This window comes from Chiloscyllium punctatum, chromosome 7 (genome assembly GCF_047496795.1).
Source record: "Chiloscyllium punctatum isolate Juve2018m chromosome 7, sChiPun1.3, whole genome shotgun sequence".
Lineage (NCBI taxonomy): Eukaryota > Metazoa > Chordata > Chondrichthyes > Orectolobiformes > Hemiscylliidae > Chiloscyllium > Chiloscyllium punctatum.
Window position 1 is genome coordinate 76798837 of NC_092745.1, and position 25583 is coordinate 76824419.

Below are 25583 nucleotides of genomic sequence, written 5' to 3' on the forward strand. Positions count from 1 at the left end.
TACAAGGAGAAGACAGGAGAATGACATTGAGAAACTTATCAGCCATGATAATAAAAATGGCAGAGCAGACATGATGGGCCAAATGGCTCCCAATTCAGCTCCTATGTCATATGGTCTTATAGTCTTGAATCCCACAGATTGAAAGACGCAAAAATAAAAGGACATGATTATTACAGTAACTGCCCTTGAACTATGTGGCTATTTCAGAGGGCAATTACACATATTACTGGAGTTACATGAAAGGTGCTCAGGAAAAAGCAGCAGACATCCTTCCTTTAAAGATTTAACGATAGGTGTTATAGTCACTATTACTGATGGATATCTTTATACTCCATTACCTTCCATGAGTAGGATTTAAATTCAATCTCTGCAGCATTAGCATTGGCCTTTTGATGACTAATCCAGTGATATTATTGCTCTGCCACCATCTCTGTGTTTCACTCACTGTATGCCAATGATTGGTTAAAATGTATGCATTGGTGGAAAATGATTAAATCAATGCCTTTTTGTTACATGATAGGATTAAAAATTAAATTGAACAGCTAGAATTTTCAGAGATTTATGTTGTAATTTCAGTTGAAGCTCAGTAAAAATCTCAAATAATCCACTTTTTAGATTTTCATCAATTCAATATCAAAGCTCTGGCAGGTGATTGAGAATATCCTCACAAAATTATTGATGGAATTAGTTAAGCTTTACTTTACAACAAACTATAGTATGTAACTATTTCTGGTTTTCCATCCAATCTAATACTCAGTTGAACTACTTATTTTGCAATGATGCATATCCAAAAAGGTGATTTTCATTGACAGAGAAACTGTGTAACAATAGATTCAATTGCTTTGGGTTTTTTTTTAACTAAATTAATAAAAATAAGTGGAATGGTAATAATGGAAGCTATAATGGTTGCTGATTGACCATAATGAACAATTTCATATTATGCTTCAGACAAATACAAACAGTTCCATGTTTATACTTTTACCATTAATCTGTAACTCAGTTTACGGCATATCCTCTACAGAGGTAATTCTGGAATGCTCTTGGATTGATCTCTTTTCAGTGGTCAGTTTATATTCCATTCTTACCTAATCCTATTGAACTTAGAGCTGATAAAGTTCGAAGGACAGTTTTGTCAAAATTAATTTGTGACAAATCCTTTTGCTGAGTTAATTGATCAGAGGAAATATCTTCTTGCACTTCACCTTCTTTAAAACTATCATACATGTCCCATGTTGTAGCCATAACACCTAGAAAGACAAAACAAATAGGAACTGTTTGTCAAACTCTTAACTGAAAATTTAAATAACTTTTCTAACTCTGGATGAGACCTGTGACCGGAAGAAATAATAGAGATGTGGATTTCATTTTAATTGTAGGCTTTGGCAGAGTTGAGGGCACAGGATGATCATCAAACACATTTGACTACATCATTGTAAAGCTTTGAGTATTTTAACTCCCTACCCTCATTTGCATTTGACTGATGAATGTCCATTTATAATCACTGTTGCATAAGTTAATGGTTCTGAAATAATTATTGTAGCAGACCGCCTTGAGACAGTTTGATTCACTTCATGTAATATCAAGAAACAACTGAAGACACTGATATTGATAAAACTATGGGTCCTGGCAATATTCCAGCAATAGTAGTATGTAGCTCCAACAACATTCAAGACGTTTGGCATTATTAAGGAAGAAGCAGCATTTTAAATAGTACTACATCCATAAGCATTCATTCCTTCCACTAACAATGCAAAGTAACAGCAGTATGTACTATTTACAAAGTGCACTGCAAAGATTCACCGAGCTCCGTAGGTAGCACTGCAACCACTACCATCTAAAGGAACCAACAACAATAAATACAAGAGAACACCACCACCTGCAAGTTCTTCTCTAAGCCACTCAACTTTCATTACCACCGTAGGAAGTGCAAAACCTGTGCCCACACCACTCCCCTCACCTCTGTCCAAGGCCCCAAGGGATCCTTCCACATCCATCAGAAATTTACCTGTACCTCTACCAATGTCATCTACTGCATCCGTTGTACCCGATGTTGTCTCCTCTATATCAGGGAGACAGGATGCCTTCTTGTGGATCGTTTCAGAGAACATCTCTGGGACACCCACACCCACCAACCCCACCGCCCCGTGGCTAAACACTTCAACTCCCCTTTCCACTCCGTCAAGGACATGTAAGCCCTGGGGAACCTTCACCACCAAAACTACTACCCGACGCCTGGAGGAAGAACACCTCATATTCCGCCTGAAACCAGATGGGATAAATGTGGATTTTAACAGCTTCCTCATGTCCCCTCCCCCTGCATAATCCCATCCCAAACCTCCAACGACACCACCGTCCGGACTCGCCCTTCACTCCCCCCCCGACCGATCACCTTCTCCCTCACTTTCATACACCTATCATTTTCTCAGCTACCCACCCCTTCTCCCCTCCCATTTATCTCCCAGCCCCTTCCCACTAGCCTCAATCATTAGTTCCCCATGGGGAACCTTATCAAGCACCTTACTAAAGTCCATGTATATGACATCTACAGCTCTTCCTTCATCTATCAACTTGGCACATCCTCAAAAAACTCTATTAAGTTGGTAAGGCACGATCTCCCCCACACAAAACCATGTTGCCTATCACTGATAAGCCCATTCTTTTCCAAGTATAGATTTTATCCCTCAGTACCTTCTCCAGAAACTTTCCCACCACTGACGTCAGGCTCACTGGTCTGTAGTTACCTGGAATATCCCTACTCCCCTTCTTGTACAGGGGATCAACATGAGCAACTCTCCAGTCCTCCAGCAGCTCACCTGTGTTTAAGGATGCTGTAAAGATATCTGTCAGGGCCCCAGCTATTTCCTCTCTCACCTCCCTCAGCAGCCTGGGATAGATCCCATCTGGTCCTGGGGATCTGACCACCTTAATATCCTTTAGCCTACCCAACACAGCTTCCCTCCTTGTGGCAACGTGATCCAGAGTAAACAAACTTCTATCTCTAATCTCAACATTCATCATGTCCCTCCCCTCAGGTGAACACTGATGCAAAGTAATCATTGAGAATCTCACCCATTTTCTCAGGTTTGACACACAACCTTCCTTCCTTATCCTTTAGTGGACCAACCCTTTCTCTAGTTACCCTCTTGCTTCTTATATAAGAATAAAAGGCCTTGGGATGCTCCTTAATCTGCTTGCTAAAGTTATTTCAAAACCCCTTTTAGCCCGTTTGATTCCTCGTTTAAAATTGGTCCTACTCTCCCAATATTTCTCCAAGTCCCGTTTTGTTCTTAGCTGCCTGGACCTTATGTAGCTTCCCTTTTCCTCTTGGCTAGTTGCACAATTTCTCCTGTCATCCACGGTTCACGAATCTTACCTTTCCAATCCCTTATTTTCAAAGGGACATACCTATCGTGCACTATTTTGAATCTATCTTTGAAAGCCTCCCACATATCAAATGTGGACTTCCCTTCAAATAGCTGTGTCCCCTCCAAATTCCCTCGCTCTTGCCTAATTTTGATCTAATTGGCCTTGGCCCAGTTTAGTACTCTTCTAGTCACTATATTACCAAAAGGATATGGATGCTTTGCAGAGGGTGCAGAAAAGGTTTATGAGGATGTTGCCTGGTATGGAAGATGCTAGCTATGAAGACAGGTTAAGTAGGTTAGCATTGTTTTCATTAGAAAAAAGGAGATTGAGAGGGGACCTGATTGAGGTCTACAAAATCATGAAGGGTATTGACAGGGTAGATACAGATAAGCTTTTTCCCAGGGTGAGGGATTCAATAACAAGAGATCATGCCTCCAAGGTGAGAGGTGAAAAGTTTAAGGGGGATACACGCGGAAAGTACTTTACACAGAGGGTGGTAGGTGCCTGAAATGCATTGCCAGCAGAGATAGTAGAGGCAGGCACAATGGATTCATTTAAGGTGCATCTGGACAGATGCAAGGATAGGTGGGGAGCAGAGGGATGCAGATGATTAAGAAATGGGCGATAGGTTTAGACAGTGGATTTGGTTTATCTCAGGCTTGGAGGGCCAAAGGGCCTGTTCCTGGGGTGTAAATTTTCTTTATTCTTTGCTCTACACAGATAGTTGCCCAAGGTTATCGAACCGGGGTTCTTGGCACTGTGTGACAGCTGTGCTAACCACTGAGCCACCGTGCCTACTGGACTTGAAGTTGAAGAATGCACAGAAAAAAAGCATCTAAATTATGTACCCTGCGCAGTTACCTCTGCAGGGTCCATCCTGCTGCTAGTATATGACATAATCAGGATGGTGAAGGTGGTGTCTGGGACTTTGTCTGTAAGGTATGATTTTATGAGTGCGAGTGTGACTGTGTCAGGCTGTTGCTTCACAAGTATGTGAGATAGCTCTCCCAATTTTGGCACAAATACCGAGCAGTTTGTAAGGAGGATTTGGAGTGTCAACAAGGCAATGTTTGCAGTTGCCCTTTCCAGTCCCTCAGTTGTTCCAAGTGGTCCATCTGGTTGTTTCAGTCTGCCTTAACCTCATTGTGGTCTGATGCAACTAAGTGACTTGCTGGAGGGTAGTTAAGAGTTAATCACATTGTTATAGGTTAAGAGTCAAATGTAGATCAGACCAGGTAAGGATGGCTGATTTTATTCCTTAAAGAATATCCATGAACCAGATGAGCTTTACAAAAATCAATGGTGGTTATATGGCTCCCATGAGGCTAGATTAGATTAGATTCCCTACAGTGTGGAAACAGGCCCTTCGGCCCGCCAAGTCCATACCGACCCTCCGAAGAATAACCCACCCAGACCCATTTCCCTCCAACTGATGCGTCTAACACTATGGACAATTTAACATGGCCAATTCACCCAACCTGCACATCTTTGTACTGTGGGAGAAAACCAGAGCACCTGGAGGAAACCCAAGCAGACAGGGGGAGAATGTGCAAACTCGACACAGTCGCCCAAGGCTGGAATTGAACCCTGGTCCCTGCTGCAGTGCTAACCACTGGTCCAATGTGCCACCTAGCTTTTGCTTTCAGACTTTTATGAAATTCAAACTTCACCATCTTCAAATCCATGTCCCTAGAACTTTATCCAAGGTTTTTTGGATCACCAATCCAGTGACATTGCTGAAGCACCATCGCCACCTCTTAAAACCCTTTAACTCATGCATAAGATGGTAGAAACATGATTTAAGCTTAAGTCATTATCATTTAAAACACCACAATCTTAAAGGCTGAATTTTACCAGACAAGCAAGAAAGTTGAAAAATGTGGTGCTGGAAAAACACAGCAGGCCAGGCAGCATCCAAGGAGCAGGAGAATCAACGTTTCGGGCATAAGCCCTTTTTCAGGAATGAGGCTGGTGTGCCAAGCGGGCTGAGATAAAAAGGTAGGGGGGAGGGAATTTGGGAGAGGGCGCTGGGAATATGATAGGTGGAAGGAGGGGTGGGTGAGGGGGATAGGCCGGAGAGGGGTTGGGGCAGAGAGGTCAGGAAGAAAATTGCAGGTCAAAAGGGCAGTGCTGAATCCGAGGGTTGGGACTGAGGTAAGGTTGGGGGGGGGGGGGGGGGGGGTGGGGGGGGGGGGAAATGAGGAAGCTGGAGAAATCTACATTCATCCCATGTGGTTGGAGGGTTCCTAGGCGGAAGATGAGGTACTCTTCCTCCAGGTGCCGTGTGGTCAGGGTCTGGCGATGGAGGAGGCCAAGTACCTGCATGTCCTTGGCGGAGTGGGAGGGGGAATTAAAGTGTTCAGCCACGGGGCAGTTGGGTTGGTTGGTGCGGGTATCCCGGAGGTGTTCTCTGAAACGTCCCGCAAGTAGGTGAATTTGCGACGGATATGGAAGGATCCATTGGGGCCTTGGAGGGAGGTGAGGGGGGAGCTATGGGCACAAGTTTTGCCCTTCTTGTGGTTGCAGGGGAAGGCACCAGGAGTGGAGGTTGGGTTGGGGGTGGTGTGAACCTGACGAGGGAGTCGCGGAGGAAGTGGTCTCTCCGGAACGCTGATAGGGGTGGGGAGGGAAATATATCCCTGGTGGTGGGGTCTGTTTGGAGGTGGCGGAAATGACGGAGGATGATACGATGTATCTGGAGGTTGGTGGGGTGGAAGGTGAGGACCAGTGGGGTTCTATCCTGGTGGTGATTGGAGGGGCGGGGTTCAAGGGCAGGGGTGTGGAAAGTGGAGGAGATGCAGTGGAGAGCATTGTCGGCCACGTCAGAGGGGAAATTGCGGTCTTTGAAGAAGGAGGCCATTTGGGTTGCTCGGTAGTTTCGGTTGTTTGTTTCTTACGCTCGGGACACCACCCACGCCGTCCACCTCCATGATTTTCGCTTTCCCGGCCCCCAACACCTTATCTTCACGATAGTCATCCAGTCTCTATACACTTCCATCGCCCATCACGAAAGCGCCCAAGCCCTCAGTTTCTTCCTCTCCCACCGACCCAACTAGTACCCTTCCACTGATACCCTCCTTCGACTGACTGAACTGGTCCTCACTCTGAACTTCTCCTTCCAATCCTCCCACTTCCTCCAAACCAAAGGAGTAGCCATGGGCACCCGCATGGGCCCAGCTACGCCTGCCTCTTCGTCAGATATGTGGAACAGTCCATCTTCCATAGCTACACTGGCACCAGCCCCCACCTTTTCCTCCGCTACATCGATGATTGTATTGGCGCTACCTCATGCTCCCATGAGGAGGTTGAACAGTTCATCCACTTGACTAACCTTCCACCCCGATCTCAAATTTACCTGGACCATCTTAGACTCCTCCCTCCCCTTCCTAGATCTCTCCATTTCTATCTCGGGCGACCGACTCAACACAGACATTTACAACAAACTGACCGACTCCCACAGCTACCTAGATTACACCTCCTCCCACCCTGCCCACTGTAAAAACACCATCCCATATTCCCAATTCCTTCGCCTCCACCGCATCTGCTCCCAGGAGCACCAATTCCACTACCGAACAACCCAAATGGCCTCCTTCTTCAAAGACCGCATTTTCCCCTCCAACATGGTCAACAATGCTCTCCACTGCTTCTCCTCCACTTCCCGCACCTCCAATCACCACCAGGACAGAACTCCACTGGTCCCCACCAACCTCCGGATACATTGTATCATCCTCCGTCATTTCCTCCACCTCCAAACAGACCCCACCACCAGGGATATATTTCCCTCCCCACCCTTATCAGCGTTCCGGAAAGACCACTCCCTCCGCGACTCCCTCGTCAGGTCCACACCACCCACCAACCCAACCTTCACTCCTGGCACCTTCCCCTGCAACCGCAAGAAATGCGAAACTTGCGCCCACACCTCCCCCCTCACCTCCCTCCAAGGCCCCAATGGATCCTTCCATATCCATCGCAAATTCACCTGCACCTCCACACACATCATTTACTGTATCCGCTGCACCCGATGTGGTCTCCTCCACATTGCGGAACGTTTTAGGGAACACCTCTGGGACACCCGCACCAACCACACCAACCGCGCCATGGCTGAACACAAACTCCCCCTCCCACTCTGCCAAGGACATGCAGTTCCTTGGCCGCCTCCATCACCAGACCCTGACCACACGACACTTGGAGGAAGAGCGCCTCATTTCCGCCTAGAAACCCTCCAACCACACGGGATGAATGTAGATTTCTCCAGCTTCCTCATTTCCCCTCCCCCCACCTTATCTCAGTCCCAACCCCCGGATTCAACACTGCCCTCTTGACCTGCAATCTTCTTCCCGACCTCTCTACCCCCACCCCCTCTCCGGCCTATCACCCTCACCTCCTTCCACCTATCATATTCCCAGCGCCCCTCCCCCAAATTCCCTCCCGCCTACCTTTTATCTCAGCCCACTTGGCACACCAGCCTCATTCCTGAAGAAGGGCTTATACCTGAAACATCAATTCTCCTGCTTCTCGGATGCTGCCTGGCCTGCTGTGTTTTTCCAGCACTACATTCACCGTGTTATTCTGTCAGGGCAGGAAAGATGGCAGATGAACCACCCTGTGAGCCCAAATGAATCACATCAGTGATGAATTAAGGGCCTTTTCCCCTTTCATTGGCTGCTGCTGAATGATTAAACAGGCAGGTAAAGCCTGCCAATTTCCTTTTGGGTTTCAAGTGCCTCACATTCGGATATTTGTTGGCCCATGGATTGCTGCTAACCCCCTGATAGCAATGGCTACCCCTGAAGGTAATGGTTGACTTTCCTGCTGCAACCCTCTCATCAAGCCTAGCAGACTGGACCCAAAGCCTCAGATCCCACTGACCTGACTTTAAGTTTCAGCAATAATATCCCCTGTCACTTCTTTAATATGTGTCGATATGTGATTTGAATAAAATTGAGATGCAAGCCTTCAAAGCTCCCTCCAGCTGAAAAATATCCGTTGACCATGTCAGTTCATCCCTAAAGCGCAAGTTCTGCTTATCAAATGTGGCCCAGTAAGCACTCACTTACAGGCCGGACTCCGGTCCAGCGAATTGGGTTTCTTACCCATTTATAGTTTAAGAATAGGTTAAGATTACTTCAGTCCCAAGACCTAATGGTTTGCGTTACCGGGGGAAACTGCATGGCAGACAAGCACCAATAGATTTACATCAGGAACAGAGCATTTTATAGTTGCGTTTAAATATGATAAAAGTTAGGATGCAGGCTATCATCTTGACAAATGTGAAGGGGATTTTGTCTGGTCCATAATACTGACACCATCCAGGACAAAGCAGCCTGCTTGACTGGCACTGCATCCACAAACATCCACTCACTCCACCATGAATGATCAGTAGCAGTAGTATGTACTATCCATACGATGAATTCCAGAAATTCACCAAAGCTTCTGAGATTGCATCTTCCAAACCACGACCACTTCCATTAGAAGAACAAGGTCAGCAGATACATGGGAACACTACGACCTGCAAGTTCCTCTCTAAGCCACTCAACACCCTGATTTGGAAATATACAAATATACACCTTTTGGTGTCATTGGGCCAAAATCTTAGAATTGACCTCCCTACCAACATTGTGACACCAAAAGTATGTGAACTGTGGCAATTCAAAAAAGAAGCTCATCAGCACTTTGCCAAGGGTAAATAGAGAGGGTTAAAATTGTAGCCAAACAAACTATACCCAACTCCCACAAACACATTTTTAAACAAAGCTTCTAGAGGCTATTACTTGAGATAGAATGAGGTGAATTGGATTACGAAGAGTCAGCATGGATTTCTAAAGGAAGATTCATGTTTAACTAACTTGCTGGATATTTTAAAAGAGCAACAAAAGCGGACAAGAGTAACACTTGGTGTGGTGTACATGGACTTTCAGAAAATATTTGATACAGTGCCACAAAATAGATTTGTGAAGAAAGTCATTGGTCATCAAATATTAGGCTCAATAGCAACATGGATAGAAAATTGATGAGCGATAGTAAACCGAGAATAATGAGGTAAAAACAATGACTGCAGATGCTGGAAACCAGATTCTGGATTAGTGGTGCTGGAAGAGCACAGCAGTTCAGGCAGCATCCAAGGAGCAGCAAAATCGACATTTTGGGCAAAAGCCCTTCATCAGGAATAAAGGCAGTGAGCCTCAAGCATGGAGAGATAAGCTAGAGGAGGGTGGGGGTGGGGAGAAAGTAGCATAGAGTACAATGGGTGAGTGAGGGAGGGGATGAAGGTGATAGGTCAGGGAGGAGAGGGTGGAGTGGATAGGTGGAAAAGGAGATAGGCGAGTAGGACAAGTCCGGACAAGTCATAGGGACAGTGCTGAGCTGGAACTAGGGTGAGGTGGGGTAAGGGGAAATGAGGAAACTGCTGAAGTCCACATTGATGCCCTGGGGTTGAAGTGTTCCGAGGCGGAAAATGAGGCGTTCTTCCTCCAGGCGTCTGGTGGTGAGGGAGCGGCGGTGAAGGATGCCCAGGACCTCCATGTCCTCGGCAGAGTGGGAGGGGGAGTTGAAATGTTGGTCCACGGGGCGGTGTGGTTGATTGGTGCGGGTGTCCCGGTGATGTTCCCTAAAGCGCTCTGCTAGGAGGCGCCCAGTCTCCCCAATGTAGAGGAGACCGCATCGGGAGCAACGGATACAATAAATGATATTAGTGGATGTGCAAGTAAAACTTTGGATGTGGAAGGCTCCTTTAGGGCCTTGGATAGAGGTGAGGGAGGAGGTGTGGGCGCAGGTTTTACAGTTACTGCGGTGGCAGGGGAAGGTGCCAGGATGGGAGGGTGGGTTGTAGGGGGGCGTGGACCTGACCAGGTAGTCACGGAGGGAACGGTCTTTGCAGAAGGCGGAAAGGGGTGCGGTCTCCTCTACACTGGGGAGACCGGGCGCCTCCTAGCATAGCGCTTTAGGGAACATCTCCAGGACACCAGCACCAATCAACTACACCGCCCCGTGGCCCAACATTTCAACTCCCCCTCCCACTCTGCCGAGGACATGGAGGTCCTGGACCTCCTTCACCGCCGTTCCCTCACCACCAGACGCCTGGAGGGAGAATGCCTCATCTTCCGCCTTGGAACACTTCAACCCCAGGGCATCAATGTGGACTTCATCAGTTTCCTCATTTCCCCTTACCCCACCTCACCCTAGTTCCAAACTTCCAGCTCAGCACTGTCCCTATGACTTGTCTGGACCTGTCCTACCTACCTATCTCCTTTTCCACCTATCCACTCCACCCTCTCCTCCCTGACCTATCACCTTCATCCCCTCCCCCACTCACCCATTGTACTCTATGCTACTTTCCCCCCACCCCCACCCTCCTCTAGCTTATCTCTCCACGCTTCAGGCTTTATTCCTGATGAAGGGCTTTTGCCCAAAACGTCGATTTTGCTGCTCCTTGGATGCTGCCTGAACTTCTGTGCTCTTCCAGCACCACTAATCCAGAAACAGAGAATAATGGTCAATGGTTACACCATTTGGCTTTAAGCAAAATAGCCTTTGTTCTTAAACCTAGTTAAAACACTAACAAAAATAAGCATTGGTATAACTTTAAATCTTTTGGAAAAGTTGACAGAATAATATAGAGTATTTAATGACTAAACAGCAATTGTTCCAACATGCCATAAACACACTCTTGGCACATGCAATGCTGGTAGCAGAAAGAGAAACCAGACTTTTAGTTGTCAGAGAGAGATATAGCAGTTTCCATGACCAGCTTCAAAACACCAGCAACGGGATGTACGTTTGCTTACTGAGTTGGAATGTTCGTTTTCAGATGTTTTGTCACCATACTAGGTATCATCTTCAGTGAGCATCCAGATGAAGCACTAGTGGTGTAGCCCGCTTTTTATGTATGTGTTTGGATTTCCTCAGGTTAATGACATCATTTCCTATGGTGATGTAATTTCTTATTCTTTTTCTCAGGAGGTGAGAAATGGGATCCAAGTCAATATGTTTGTTAATAAAGTTCTGGTTGGAATGCCATGCTTCTAGGAATGTCTCTGTTTGGCTTGTTCTAGGATGGATGTGTTGTCCCAGTGAAAGTGGTATCCTTACTCATCCATATGTAAAGATAGTAGTAACAATGGGTCATGTCTTTTTGTAGTTAGTTGATGTTCATATATCCTGGTGGCTAGTTTTGTCTGTATTTGTTACAGTTCTTGCAAGGTATTTTGTAAAGGACATTAGTTTTGCTTGTTGTCTGTATAGGGTCTTTCAAGTTCATTACTTGCTGTTTTAGTATGTTGGTGGGTTTGTGGGCTACCATGAAGCCAAGGGATCTGAGTGGTGTGGCAGTCATTTCTGAGATGTCTTTGATGTAAGGGTGAGTGACTAGGGTTTCTGGACGTGTTTTGTCTGCTTGTTTGGGCTTTTCTTGGTGAGAAATCGGTGGACTTTTGGAGAAGTCACCACAGGAAATGAAATCACCAACTCAAGGAAATCCAAACACAAATAGAAAGCAGGCTACACCACCAGTGCTTCATCCAGATGCTTGCTGAAGATGTTACCTAGTAAGGTGACAAAACATCTGAAAACAAACTTTCCAGCTCAGCGAACAAACCTACATCCAGAACCTCAACCTGAACTACAAATCTTCTCAAAACTCACTAACCCCAGCAACTGCTGAAAGATAAACTAAAGCTTTAGTTCTGTAGGAGTCTGACTACATCCATCCATGCAACTTCTACTGTTCCAACTTTAAAAAAAAAACCCAAGGCCTCACAAGCTGTTCACTTCATTGGCTTGGAACAGACCACTCGCTACCTATGGCTCAAAAACTCTCTTTAAACAAAACCAGGACAAAATGCACCTTTTAAAGCCAGAGTATCATCATACCTCCCTCCTCAAAAATAAATGAACCATCAATATGAAAAGTTGCCTTCATTTTTAAAACCCTTTGGTCTACACTATTAGTTTACAACAATATATAGACATTTTATTGACTCTAAGCATGTAAACATTCATTATATTGTCCATTTCAGTTGTTTCATCCAATACAGAATGCCTTCAACTTCCTTCAAAATTGTGACAACGTATCAGCAATTATGTTCATTCATTCTGCCATGTGTATGACTTTCAAATTAAACGGCAGTAACGATACACTCTATCTAAACAGTTTGGTGTATTTATCTTTAAAGTCTTCCAAAATCATTAAGGGGTTACGATCAGTGTATAAAATTGTCACTGACTCATCACTGGCAACGTAAATGTTGAAATGTTGCAATGCCAACATCTTACCCAAGGTCTCCTTCTCAACTGTGGAACCTGACTGTTGTTGAATATCCAACTCTCTGGAAAAATACTCAATCTGTCTTTCTATCTCCCATTGTCTTCTTGCAAGAGTACAGCACCGACACCCACATCACTCGAATCAACAGCTACCTTGAATTGCAGTGTGTAATTAGGTGTGCTAACACTGGGGTAATAGTTAACACAGAACCATAAAATAATCATAGAATTGCCAGTGTGGAAGCAGGCCATTAAGCCCATTGAGTGCACACCATCCCTCTGAACAGCATCCCACCCAGACCCACCTCTATACACCATCCCTGTAACCCTGCATTTCCCATAGCTCATCCACCTAGCCTGCACAATCTTGGATAGAAAGGTGCAACTTAGTGTGGCCAATCCATATCCACACAAACCAGAGAGAGAACATGCAAACTCCATAGAGACATTCGCTCGATGCTGGAATTGAACCTGGGTTCCTGGCGCTGTAAGGCAGCAGTGCTGACTACAGGGCTACCATGCCGCCCTGTGACAGCGTCTGTGGGGCAGCAATGCATAAAAACCACTCATCCCCAGGAAATGGAGTCCCTCTTCATCAATGGTATGGGAATCTCCCTACTAACCTTTCTTTTCACATCCCTTGGGGCCATCTGTCTGACTACATCCATCCATGCAACTTCTACTGTTCCAACTTAAAAAAAAAACCCAAGGCCTCACAAGCTGTTCACTTCATTGGCTTGGAACAGACCACTCGCTACCTATGGCTCAAAATCTCTCTTCAAACAAAACCAGGAAAAATGTCCAATGATACGGCCTACGACCTTCACTTGGGCTTTTGCAAACTTACTCATAATAAGGTTTATCACTAAGACCACCTTCTGAAGTCAGATGAACAATTCTGATAGATACTCCAACTGTCTCTTCCATGTGTGACTTAAAGTCATGAGATCTTCTCTGTCCAGCATATAATTACATAATCCAGAAATGACTTTATGAGTTAGTCTTTGAAAGTGGCTGGTGCATTTTTCATATCAAACGGCATAACTTTAAAATGGTAAAGTCCATTCAGTATCAAATGAAATTTCCTTTGCACTCTTGGATAAAGGTACCTGCCAGTATACTTTGAGTAGGTCTAGCTTCAAAATATAAGTTGCTTGTCCCACCTTCTTTATACAATCTTCCAGCCATGGAATAGGATACGAATCAGACTTTGTAACTGCATTTACTTTGCGGTAATCGACAGATAAATGCTTTTGGTACCATCACAATTGCGCGAATGGATTGCAGCCACTCACTTTGATTATATTGTCTTAACACATGCTTTCAATCACCTTTCTGAATCTGTACTAATAAATCTATAAGGATGTTGCTTAAATGGAACAGAATTTCCAACATCTACACCATGCATAGTCATATTAGTTCTTCCCAGCTTATTCCCAATTATCTCTTCATGTAATAAGTCTTTCAGGCCATTTTGATTTTCCTCTGGAAGGTAATGTAATAATTTTCCTAAGTTTTGAGAATTTCCTCATTATCCAACTCAATTTGTGGAATAACAAATTCAGAATCGGCTAGATTAGGTTCTTTATTCCAATTTGTAACGAGTACAACATTCTCCTTTTGCTTTCCTCCTACCTGGCATTCTTACCAAATAATTCACCTCACTCCATTTCCTTTTGGTTTGATAATGACCACTAAATCTCACGTACCACTGATTGTAATATAGACAATTTATTTCTTTTAGCAAAACTATGAACATTTGATTTCTTGTCTGCTTCCTTTTTCATCAAGTGCTGTCTAGCCAACTCACCGCTTAGTCAAAACATGTAGTTTCTGAACTTGGACTTACAATTTTTCCTTAATTAAATTTCAGTGTTTGTCTCACCTCATGTCAGAGTCATGGAGATGTACAGCACAGAAACAGACCCTCAAAGTCATCCATGCCAACCAGATATCCTGAACTAATCTAGTCCCATTTGCTAGCACTTGGCTCATATCGCTTTAAACCCTTTCTATTCATATACCCATCCAGATGACTTTTAAATGCTGGAATTGTACCAGCCTCCACCACTTCATCTGGCAGCTTATTCCAAATATGCACCATTCTCTGCATGAAAAAGTTGCCCCTTAGGTAGCTTGCATATCTTTCCACTCTCACTCTAAACCTATGCCCTCTAGCTATGGATTCCTCCACCCCAAGAAAAAGACCTTATCATGTTCATGCCCCTCATGATTTTATAAACCTCCAAGGTCACCCCTCAGCCTCTGACACTTCAGGGAAAACAACCCCAGCCTTTTCAGCCTCTCCCTACGGCTCAAAACCCAAACCCTGGCAACATCCTTGTAAATCTTTTCTGAACCCTTTCAGGTTTCACAACATCCTTCCAAATGGGAAGGTGACCAGAATTGCACACAATACTCCAAAAGTGGCCTTACAAATATCCTGTGCAGCCACATACCATGACCTCCCAACACCTATACTTGAATGCTCTGACCAATAAAGAAAAGTATACCAAACGCCTTCTTCACTATCTTATCGACCTGCGCCTTTCAAGGAACTATGAAGCTACACTTGAAGGTCTCTTTGTTCAGCAACACCCCCCAGGACCATACCATTAAATATATGAGTCCTGCTCTGATTTGCTTTTCCAAAATGCAGCACCTCACATTTATCTAAATTAAACTCAATCTATTACTCCACAGTCCACTGGCCCATCTGTTCAAGATCTCGTTGTACTCTGAGGTAACCTTCTTTGCTCTTCACTACACCTCCAATTTTGGTGTCATCTGCAAACTTACTAACTATGCCTCCTATGTTCACGTGCAAATCATTTATGTAAATGAAGAAAGGTAATGGACCCAGCACCGGTCCTTGTGGAACTCCACTGTTCACAAGGCCTCCAGTCTGAAAATCAGCTCTTCACCACCACCCTCTGTCTTCTACCTTCGGGCAGTTCCATATCCAAATGGCTAGTTCTCCCTGTATTGCATAAGATCCAGGGAATCTCCCATGAGGAACCTTGTTGAACGTTTTACTAAAGTCCACATAGATCATGTCTATAGCTCTGCCCTCATCAATCCTCTTTGTTATTTCTTCAAATAAACTCAATCATGTTCGAGAGACAGGATTTCCCACGCACAAAGCCATGCTGACTATCCCTAATCAATCCTTGCCTTTCCAAATACATGTAAATCCTGTAACTCAGGATTGCCCCCCAACAACTTGCCCACCAGCGACATCAGGCTCACTGGTCTATATTTCCCTGGCTCTCCTTACCATCTTAAATTTATTCCTCAGCTTTCCATAACTTCTTTGATTTAAAGTTTGACTCTTGTTCTGATCACAACTCTGTGGATAGTCCATATCTAGTAAAAACGTTGACTTATTGTACTACAATTCTTTTAGCTGTGATACTGCATAATGGAATGGCCTCTAGAAATCTAGTAGACATTTCCATTATGATGGACAAAGAGAGGACTGCAGATGCTGGAGATCAGAGTTGAGAGTGCAGTGCTAGAAAAGCACAGCAGGAATTCCTGATGAAGGGCTTTTGCCTGAAACATCAATTCTGCTACTCCTCGGATGCTGCCTGACCTGCTGTTTTTCCAGCACCACACTCTTGACTTCCATTATGATCAACAAATAATAATTCCCACTTTTATGTTAGGGAGGGGTCCCATGCAATCAATTAAGACTCTTGTAAAAGGTTCCTCAAATGCTGGAATAGGTATTAATGGTGCTGCTTTTATCAGTGCTTTCGGTTTTCCTATTACCTTACATATGTGACATGTCTGGCAAATATTCAACCACATCTCAACGCAGTCCAGGCCAATAAAAATGTTTTTGTATTTTGGCTTGAGTTTTCTTTACTCCCAAATGGCCTCTTACTGGTACCTCATGTGCTACCTTTCCCATAACCCATTGCTAATACAACCTGATGAACATCTGTCCATTTTTCATCTGCCTGAATATGTAATGGTCTCCATTTCCTCATTAAGACTTCATTTTTAAGACTATTTTGGGATATAATCAGATTCTGTGTATGTTTTTTGATACAAATGCTTTACAACATCTTTTTTGTTGGAATTCCATTAACCCTTCTGAACAAAAAATATCCACTTTGTCCTCCACCTGTTCTTGTTTTTTTCCTCAACCATTTTATCAAACATCGTTTCTGACAAATGAACTTCAACTTCTTCATCTTTATTCTTTGATTTCCCCTCCTGTTTCCACCTATGACTTTTTGACCTTGCTACCATAGTCATGAAAAATCCCAAGATATACTTCCTGCAACATTTCAGTTGCTTGACTTTCCACAGGCTTTTCAACCTCAGTAGGCATCATTTCCACCTGCAATCCAGCTGTATCATTCTTGAGAATCTTCTTCAGAACAGAGAATTTCTCTATTACTCCAACCACCACTTCACCTCTTTTCACTGGACTTTCCTACCTCAACCTATACAATGTAACACTACTTTTCTCACCACAAATTCCACATATTACCACCTTTTCAGGCAACACTCCTCCAAAGTACATACTTCCTCATCTCTCACCAAAGATTGACTTGCTGTTGTATCTCTTAAAATTTTAAATTCTTTACCCATGCCTCTTTAAAGAGATCTGGTACTGTTTATTAAACAACCCCTGATCAGGTTGTATATTCTTTTGCAGCTCTTTACTTCCAGTGGGTTCTCCTGTTTCAGTTTAATAAACCCCACTGGTATATATTGTTTTACCACATTAGTTTTCAGAGTGCTTTTCTTCAACCATCAACACTGCAACTTCTTGTGACCAATTTTACGACAGTGAAAACACCAGAGGTTTTTTACTTCTCTTCCCCCTCATGGGTTTCTTTTTTAACTTGTGGTAAACTACCTTTACAATCTTCAATGAGATCTCCTTTTTCTTTACTACCTGAGAATTGCTCTTTTCCCTAATTTCTATCTCTCACAGATTAAAATTGATGTTGGAAGCCAAACTTTGATTTATGAACTAATTCGTAATTATCTGCAATTTCTGCTCCTACCCTTCCAGGTTTAACTCTTTGCTCTTCCACATAAGTTTTCACTGTTTAAGGAAGTGAATTTTTGAACTCCTCTAAAATAAGTCTCTCTAAAGAGCATCATATACCTGATCTATCAAAGTTACTTTGTTTGATCCTTTCAAACTCTATGTATGGCCAGGTTCCCTCCTTAAATTCCTATAATATTGTCTGTAGGCTTCTGGCATCAGTTCATATGCACTTAAGATGGCTTACTTCATTTCACGATACTCTTCATTTACCTGCTCAGATATTGATGCAAATACCTCACTAGCTCTACCTAACAATTTTGTTTGAATCAACAGTACCCACATGGTCACTGGTCATTTCATTTGTTTAGTCACTTTCTCAAATGAAATGACAAAGGCTTTTATTACCTTCTTATCAAACTTTGGTAAAGCTTGGACATATTTAAACAGGTCTCCACTAGGCTTTTGGCATGATGGGTTTGCTCTTCATCACTGCCCTCATCAGTACTCCTATTTTCTGACTTTGCCTCTTTCATTCCCAACTTCCAAAATTCAAAAATCTCCCTTTCTCACTTCCACTTTTAATCATAACTCAAACATTTCCTGTTAATATTAAAGTTGTTTTCATTGTTGTGCATTTTGTTCCACTGAAATTCTCTCTCTCACCTCATTTTCTTTTTCTTTTTGTTCTGCCAGGTCTATACTTTCTTTTTCTTTTCCCTTGTCATTGCCTCTAATTCAAGCTGCTTCTTTTGCAATTGAAGTTTAGCCACTTCCAATGATTCCGATTGCATTTTAGGCAATTATAAATGCAGAGCTATTGCTGCAATTATTTGCCCTTTCCTCACAGACACAGGCTACCAAACTTCAAATTGTTTGCCAATTCTAAACATTCTGCCTTGTTCAATTTTTACTAAACTATCTGAAGTGACTGTTTCCACTCCCAGGAAACTCTTAGTGACTAAAGGAGCCATTATTGCAAAGAACACTATTCAAACCAACTGAAGGCAATAGTTGAAATAAACAAACCTTCAAAACTCATCGCTCCCTATTTTTAAGTCTAATAATCCCAGCACAACCTGGAATTAGAAATTTTTATCCCGACAAGAGCTCCCAATTTCTTATGGACCAGATCAAACCCTCTAAATATATTAAGGAGATAGCCTAGTATTAAATTTTTATCTTATTTAAAGTCATGTAGGGTCCTGTGCTCCATATGTAATTTGATTGGTCACACTAGTTGGCTTTAAACAAACACACACTTCATTCTTATACGCAGTTAAAATTCAAATAGAAGAAAGAAAAGTTGGTTTAACTTTAACTCCATTGGAAAACTTAACAGAAATAATAGATTATTTCGTTACAAAACAACTGTTCCAATGTAGTAACATCCCTCTACCCTTGGCAGAGGAAAATTCATTAAAACAGATTGTCTCACAGGCAATTCTGGCAGCAGAAAGAGAACCTAAGCTTTTAGCTGCAACAGAGAGCAGGGGCAGTTTTCACAACCAGCTTCAAAACCTCAGCAATTGCTGAAAGCTAAACTAAAGCCCCAGTTCTGTGGGAGTGTGACTCAACTAACTCATGCTGGTTCTGTTTTTCCAACTTTCAAACAAAAAACAAGGTCTTCCAAGCTGTTTACTTCATTGGGCTTCGAATAGACAGCTTGTTGCCTTTGGCTCAACACCTCTCTTCAAACAAAACAGGACAAAATACACCTCTTAAAGCCACTACATTGTCACAGTCAACTTTTTGAGTGTTGTTTGAGCTGCATTCATTCAGTCAAGTGGGAACTATTCCCTCACGCTCCTGACTTGTGCATGACTTCTCCACTACTGAAGTTAAACTAACAAGTTTTTAAAATGCTGGATTTATCCTTACACTGCTCCTATTCTGCCGAATTCTATATTCAGGTGAGTATATTTTAATATTGTACATGCTTAGTGGTAGCTTAACAGATTTAGAGTGTGTTTTGGGTCGAGTGAGCAGCAACCTCATGGATATTTCAACTGCGAATTGTCCTTCAACAAATTAACATCCATCAAGGTGGTAATTGCCTAGTGTGAAGTGGAAAGACTTCTGCTACCATCTAATGAGGAAGTTCTCCATTATAAACCTGCCAGGTAATCAGATGGCTGTTGGCTTTCTGGTCCCAACTGTGCCAATGGATTTGTTGGCCCCTGCTGACACATCGGCAGTCCAATATGAGGATTGTCACTGAAACTGCAAGAAAAGTTAAGCGGGGTGGGGAGGGCTGTTAATTACAGGGATTTGGGGGCAACGATAGAAACATGCAAACCAGAAGCAGGCCACTTGGTCTGCTGAACTTGGTTCACCATTTAATAAAATCATGGCTTATCTAATTACTCCACATTCATATAATCTTTCACCTCTTCCTTTATAAAAAAAATTGTCTACCTCAACATTACAAATATCCCTTCCCTTCGCTTCCACCATGTTGTCAGCTTCAGTCTACCACTGTTAAATAACAGTAGTGATAGGAAGTGATTCTTAAGTAATTGACCCCTTAATGGCTTCAATCACACAAAGGCAGGAAAGTTGTCCAGCACCTCTTCAGCATATTTAAAATTGACATAGCAGTAGGGGCAAGAAGGTTGGTGCCAAGTATGATATCTGTGCAATTTTCTGTCTCTCTTCTACCTATAAACTTACCTATGCAGGAATGTCAAATTCTTCCCCAATTTTAATGAATGCAGTTAGGCAAAACTTCTTGAGTTGTGCCCTCAAAAATAAGTTTAACCCTATAAATTTGCTATCATTCAATTCAGACTATTGCACAAAATCAAAACTTAATTCTTTAATTCCTCAATCTTCTTATTGAAGACACGCTTAAAACATAATGTTTGACTTAGTTTATCTTATCTTCTTCCCTAGTCTCTTCTAAATTGGAGCTGACTAGCATTATGAAGCTCAGCCATTCAACCTGTTTTCTAAACATAAAACAAATATTTGTTGCATTCAACAGTATACCTGCTTCTTGAATGTTAATTCTATCACACTGAACTTCTTTCGTTTTTCGTGCTCCGTTGAAAGTTTGTGCCATCCTTTCAATGTAGCGATCATTGCCAACTCGCTCTTTGCAGAGTTCAATGTACAGTTGGTTTCGTAACCTTAAAATTGAGAAAAGCCAGTTTATATGAATAAATTTAACTACAAACATTGGGTGATGGGGAAATGGGAGACAAAGACAGGGTTAGTGAGTGACAGGTGTAGATGTTACGAGGGTGGAGAGCAGCTTGGCAGAAGTCGGAGGGTGCCTGGTGGATAGGGTGGCGGACAGCTCTTTATGTTAGCACATGAGGGCTAATGGGAACTCAGAGGCTTTCAGTATGTGTCCAGTTAGGAGGGGTTAGTCATTGGGTGGTTGTAGTTGGATTAGTTCAAGTTGGTGGTTCAGGTCCATTGGGGATTTTGGGGGAATATGGCTTGATTATCATGGATCCTATTCAAAGTGTTGCTCTGGTTGAGACTGTATGTCTCAATATAGAGAAAGATTGATTGCAGGAAGAAAAAAAAACTGAAGAAGGGAGATACTTCCACAGCTTTGAGGCCCTCTAGATTAAAGAGTAAGTATTTCCTAGAAATCAAACAGCAATTTTGCATATGCAAGATCTTGTAATCTATTGGGTTGCCCAAGAGTTATACAGTCTTGCTGCTGTACATTTAATTATTGGAATTGACAGATGTGTAATATGATCTCGTAACAGATTGATTGAAAATAACAATAAAACTCTTAACCTCTTACTGAGTTCTATTCTCTTGCATTATTGTTTAGCTTAAGCCCAGAGACACAGGTGTCTGTGATTGTAACGTATATATGTAAATACCAGGAGCTATGTGACGTGTGGAATCACTTCCTGTCCTTGTAAGAACTAACATAAGGATTAAATCATGTATGGGAATAATTCAAGCAGGGAGAGGAAATAAGTATGAAGCTATGGTCAGGGACAATATAGTTAGTTGGATAGATCCTGTTCTCTGCAGCTGTGAGTGGGAACCCTGAACACTGTGTTGCCTGCTTGGTGCCAGAGTTAAGGACATCTCCTTGGTGTTGGAAAAGGTTTTGAAGAGGGAGGGGAGGAATCCAGTAGTTACTGTCCATATTGGTACCAAAATTACTGATAAGATTAAAAGGTAGGTTTCGCTGAAAAAATTTTGAACAGAAGCTAAATTATAAAGCAGAGAAAGGCCCGAAGGATTGGAAAACTGCCAAAATAACTCCTTAAAAAGGAGAAGAGGCCAGTTAACTTCACATTATTAAGAAAATCTTAGAATCTATTGCAAATGACGTAACAACAGAACATTTAGAAATACTTAGCAAACTTTATTTTAACCGGCACCCTTGATAAACCGGCAAAAATTATATATCTGAAATACTTGAAGTTTACCGTATTATCATGATCTTCTTGATGTTGGAATCGTCAGTTGAGGGTGCAAGATGACTCTCTGTAGGAGAGTTTTATTTAAGGCAAAATTTCTTATTATTTAAGTGATTTATGCTATAAATAAGGTAATAACAGTTATATGTGCACCCTCTTCATAACGTTGCTGTTACTTTGTATCTCTGTTTGGAAATCTTTACCAGACGGCTGTTGACGTTGGTCAGCATGTCTATTAAAGGCTCAGATAAACAGAATTTTAATCAGTAAAGGAATCAGGGATTAAAGGGAAAAGGCAGGAAAATGGTATTGAAGATTTTCAGATCAGTCATGCTCTCATTGAAATGGCAGAGAAGACAATGATGGGCTGAGTGACTTACATCTGCTCCTATGTCTTATCATCTTAATAGCAGATCATTAGTATATCTTGTGACTTTTGTCACCCATTATTTAGCTGATTGCCCTGCAATACAGAGTTTTTTCTCTCATGGAAAGCATTTGATCCATATTTCCAAAACAACCTAGGAAAATGCCTGGCATGGACTATCATCTTTGACCCTGTGTACCCTTGTCTTTACTCAGTCACACTCTGCTCCCATCATTAGCCACAAGGTGACATTAAAACCAAGAAACAACTATGCATTCATGTTGGAATCCAACTCTTCCGACAAATCCAAAACACATGGCCACACTAGTTACCTCTCCATGGATGGTACAACTTCTGTCCTTCATACTCATAGCAAGAGAAAACAAGTATTGGTAAGGAAGAGTAAAACACACACAGTTCTGACTGTAGAATCACACAGAGGTGGGAAAATGATACAAAGCATAGTGCAGCGGCTTTTGAGTGGCATGAGAGTAAGAGTATAAGGAATAGGAGCAGGATTTGCCCATTTGACTCTTCAAGCCTGAACAAGGTCATGGCTGATCTGCCTCAGGTCTCAATTTCTTTTGTGCCAGCTCATAGTCATCAACTCCCCAGTATTTCAAAAATCTAAATCTCTTTAAATACTTTCAGTGATCTACACACCACAACTGTCATTGTTAAGAGAATTCAAAACAATCACTACCCTTAGAGACGAAATTCCTCTGCACCTCAGTTTTTAATAAGTGTTCCCTTAATCTGTAATTACAAGCCCTAGTTTGAAAATTCCCCACTAATGGAAACTTCTTCCCAACAACTACCCTGTCAAGCTCCCCTCAGAAACTTTGTATGTTACAAGAAGATTCTTCTCATTCTTCTAAACTCTAATGAATAAAAGCCTAACCTGTTTAGCTGTTCTTCACAAATCAACTTTCATTCCAGGAAACAGTCTAATCAATCTCTTTTGAACAGCCTCCAATTCCAGAATATCAATTTTTAAATACAGAACCAAAATTGTACTATAACAAGATTTCTTTATTTTTAAACTCCAACCCCCTAGCAATAAAGGTCAAAATTCTATTTGCCTTCTTAATTACTTGCTGCACCTTCATGCTTATTTTTCATGTTTCATACAAGAATACCAGATCCCTCTGCACTGCACTTTTTTTGAGTCTGTTAAATAATAGTCTGCTTTTTGATTCTTCCACTAAAGTGCATGATCTCGTACCTTCCTATGTTAAACTTCATCTGCCAAGTTTTTGCGCACTCACTCAACCCCTGCAGATTCCTTACATCCTCATTAAAAATGTTTACTCACCTATTTTGATGACATTAATATAGATAGTAAACAATTGCAGTTCTTTGGCTAATCACTCCAATAATTACATCTTTCCAATTTTAAGAAGACTCATCCATCCCAACTCTGTTTTCTGTGTTAACCAATCCTCAATCCATATGAGCACATTACCTCCAATACCACATGGTCCTATCTCGTGCAATAATCTTTTAATGGGGTGTAGGTTTGCTCGCTGAGCTGTAGGTTTGATATCCAGACGTTTCACTACCTGGCCAGGTAACATCATCAGTGGCAACTTCCAAGTGAGGTGAAGCTGTTGTCTTCTGCTTTCTATTTATATGTTTGTCCTGGATGGGGTTCCAGGGGTTTGTGGTGATGTTATTTCCTGTTCGTTTTCTGAGGTGTTGATAGATGGTATCTAGATCTAAGTGTTTATTTATGGCGTTGTGGTTGGAGTGCCAGGCCTCTAGGAATTCTCTGGTATGTCTTTGCTTAGCCTGTCCCAGGATAGATGTGTTGTTCCAGTCGAAATGGTAGTTTTTTTCCTCCGTGTGTAGGGCTACGAGGGAGAGAGGGGAGTGTCTTTTTGTGGCTAGCTGGTGTTCATGTATCCTGGTGGCTAACTTTCTTCCTGTTTGTCCTACGTAGTATTTGTGGCAGTCCTTGCATGGAATTTTGTAGACAACGTTGGTTTTGTCCATGGGATATACTGGGTCTTTTAAGTTTGTTAGTTTTTGTTTGAGAGTGTTGGTGGGTTTGTGTGCTACTACGATTCCGAAGGGTCTTAGTAGTCTGGCTGTCATTTCTGAAACTTCTTTGATGTATGGTAAGGTGGTTAGGGTTTCTGGCTGTGTTTGGTCTGCTTGTCATGGTTTGTGGTCTCCTCTAGCTTATCTCTCCACGCTTCAGGCTTACTGCCTTTATTCCTGATGAAGGGCTTTTGCCCGAAACGTCAATTTCGAAGCTATTTGGATGCTGCCAGAACTGCTGTGCTCTTCCAGCACCACTAATCCAGAATGTGTTTTTTGAGTATCTGTTCTTCTTGAATACGTTGTATAGGTGGTTCTCCTCTGTTTTCCGAAGTTCGTCTGTGCTGCAGTGTGATGTGGCTCATTGGAATAGTGTTCTGATACAGCTTCGTTTGTGTGTGTTGGGATGGTTGCTGGTGTAGTTAAGTATTTGGTCAGTGTTTGTCGGTTTTCTGTATACGCAGGTTTGTAGTTCTCCGTTGTCCGTTCTTTCGACTGTGACGTCGAACCACAACGTGGCACTCCAACCACAACACCATAAACAAACACATAGATCTAGATACCATCTACCAACCTCTCAGAAAACGAACAGGAAATGACATCACCACAAACCCGTGGAACCCCATCCAGGATAAACATATAAATAGAAAGCAGGAGACAACAGCTTCGCTTCACTTGGAGGTCGCCACTGGTGACGATACCTAGCCAGGTAATGAAACGTCTGGATATCAAACCTACAGCTCAGTGAGCAAACCTACACCCTAAACCTCAACCTGAGCTACAAACCTTCACAAACCTTGCATAATCTTTTAATCCAGCGTCATACTGATTGCATTTGAAAATCCAAATATGATACATCTATCGATTTCCCTTTATCAACTCTGTATACAGCCATATACAAAATAAGAGATGCAAGAAGAGCTGTCTGAGTTTATATATCTTCATTTAGTATTACACATTCTCTGTGTTGTAACCACATTCTGGGAACAATAAAGGTGATATTGAAATACTCTCTGCTTACTGACTTATTTGATATAGTACAAAAATAAAAGCATCTGGAAGAAAATAACCAATTTCAACTCTCTTATTTGCTCAGAGCACCTACATGGTAAATATATAAAAATTGAGATATTTT

At 42.5% G+C, this 25583-nt stretch overlaps 1 protein-coding gene across 4 annotated transcripts in view; it reads right to left on the reverse strand.

The window, feature by feature from the left end:
- Positions 1–25583, reverse strand: part of dnai4 (dynein axonemal intermediate chain 4) — a 131100-nt gene that overhangs the window by 76084 nt on the left and 29433 nt on the right. For all 4 annotated transcript variants that reach the window (XM_072574095.1, XM_072574097.1, XM_072574098.1 and 1 more), the window contains 2 exons: positions 20630–20769; positions 1086–1247 (listed from right to left, as the gene is read on the reverse strand). In XM_072574095.1, the coding sequence (XP_072430196.1) occupies positions 1086–1247; positions 20630–20769 (302 nt within the window). The remainder of the gene's footprint in view (positions 1–1085; positions 1248–20629; positions 20770–25583) is intronic.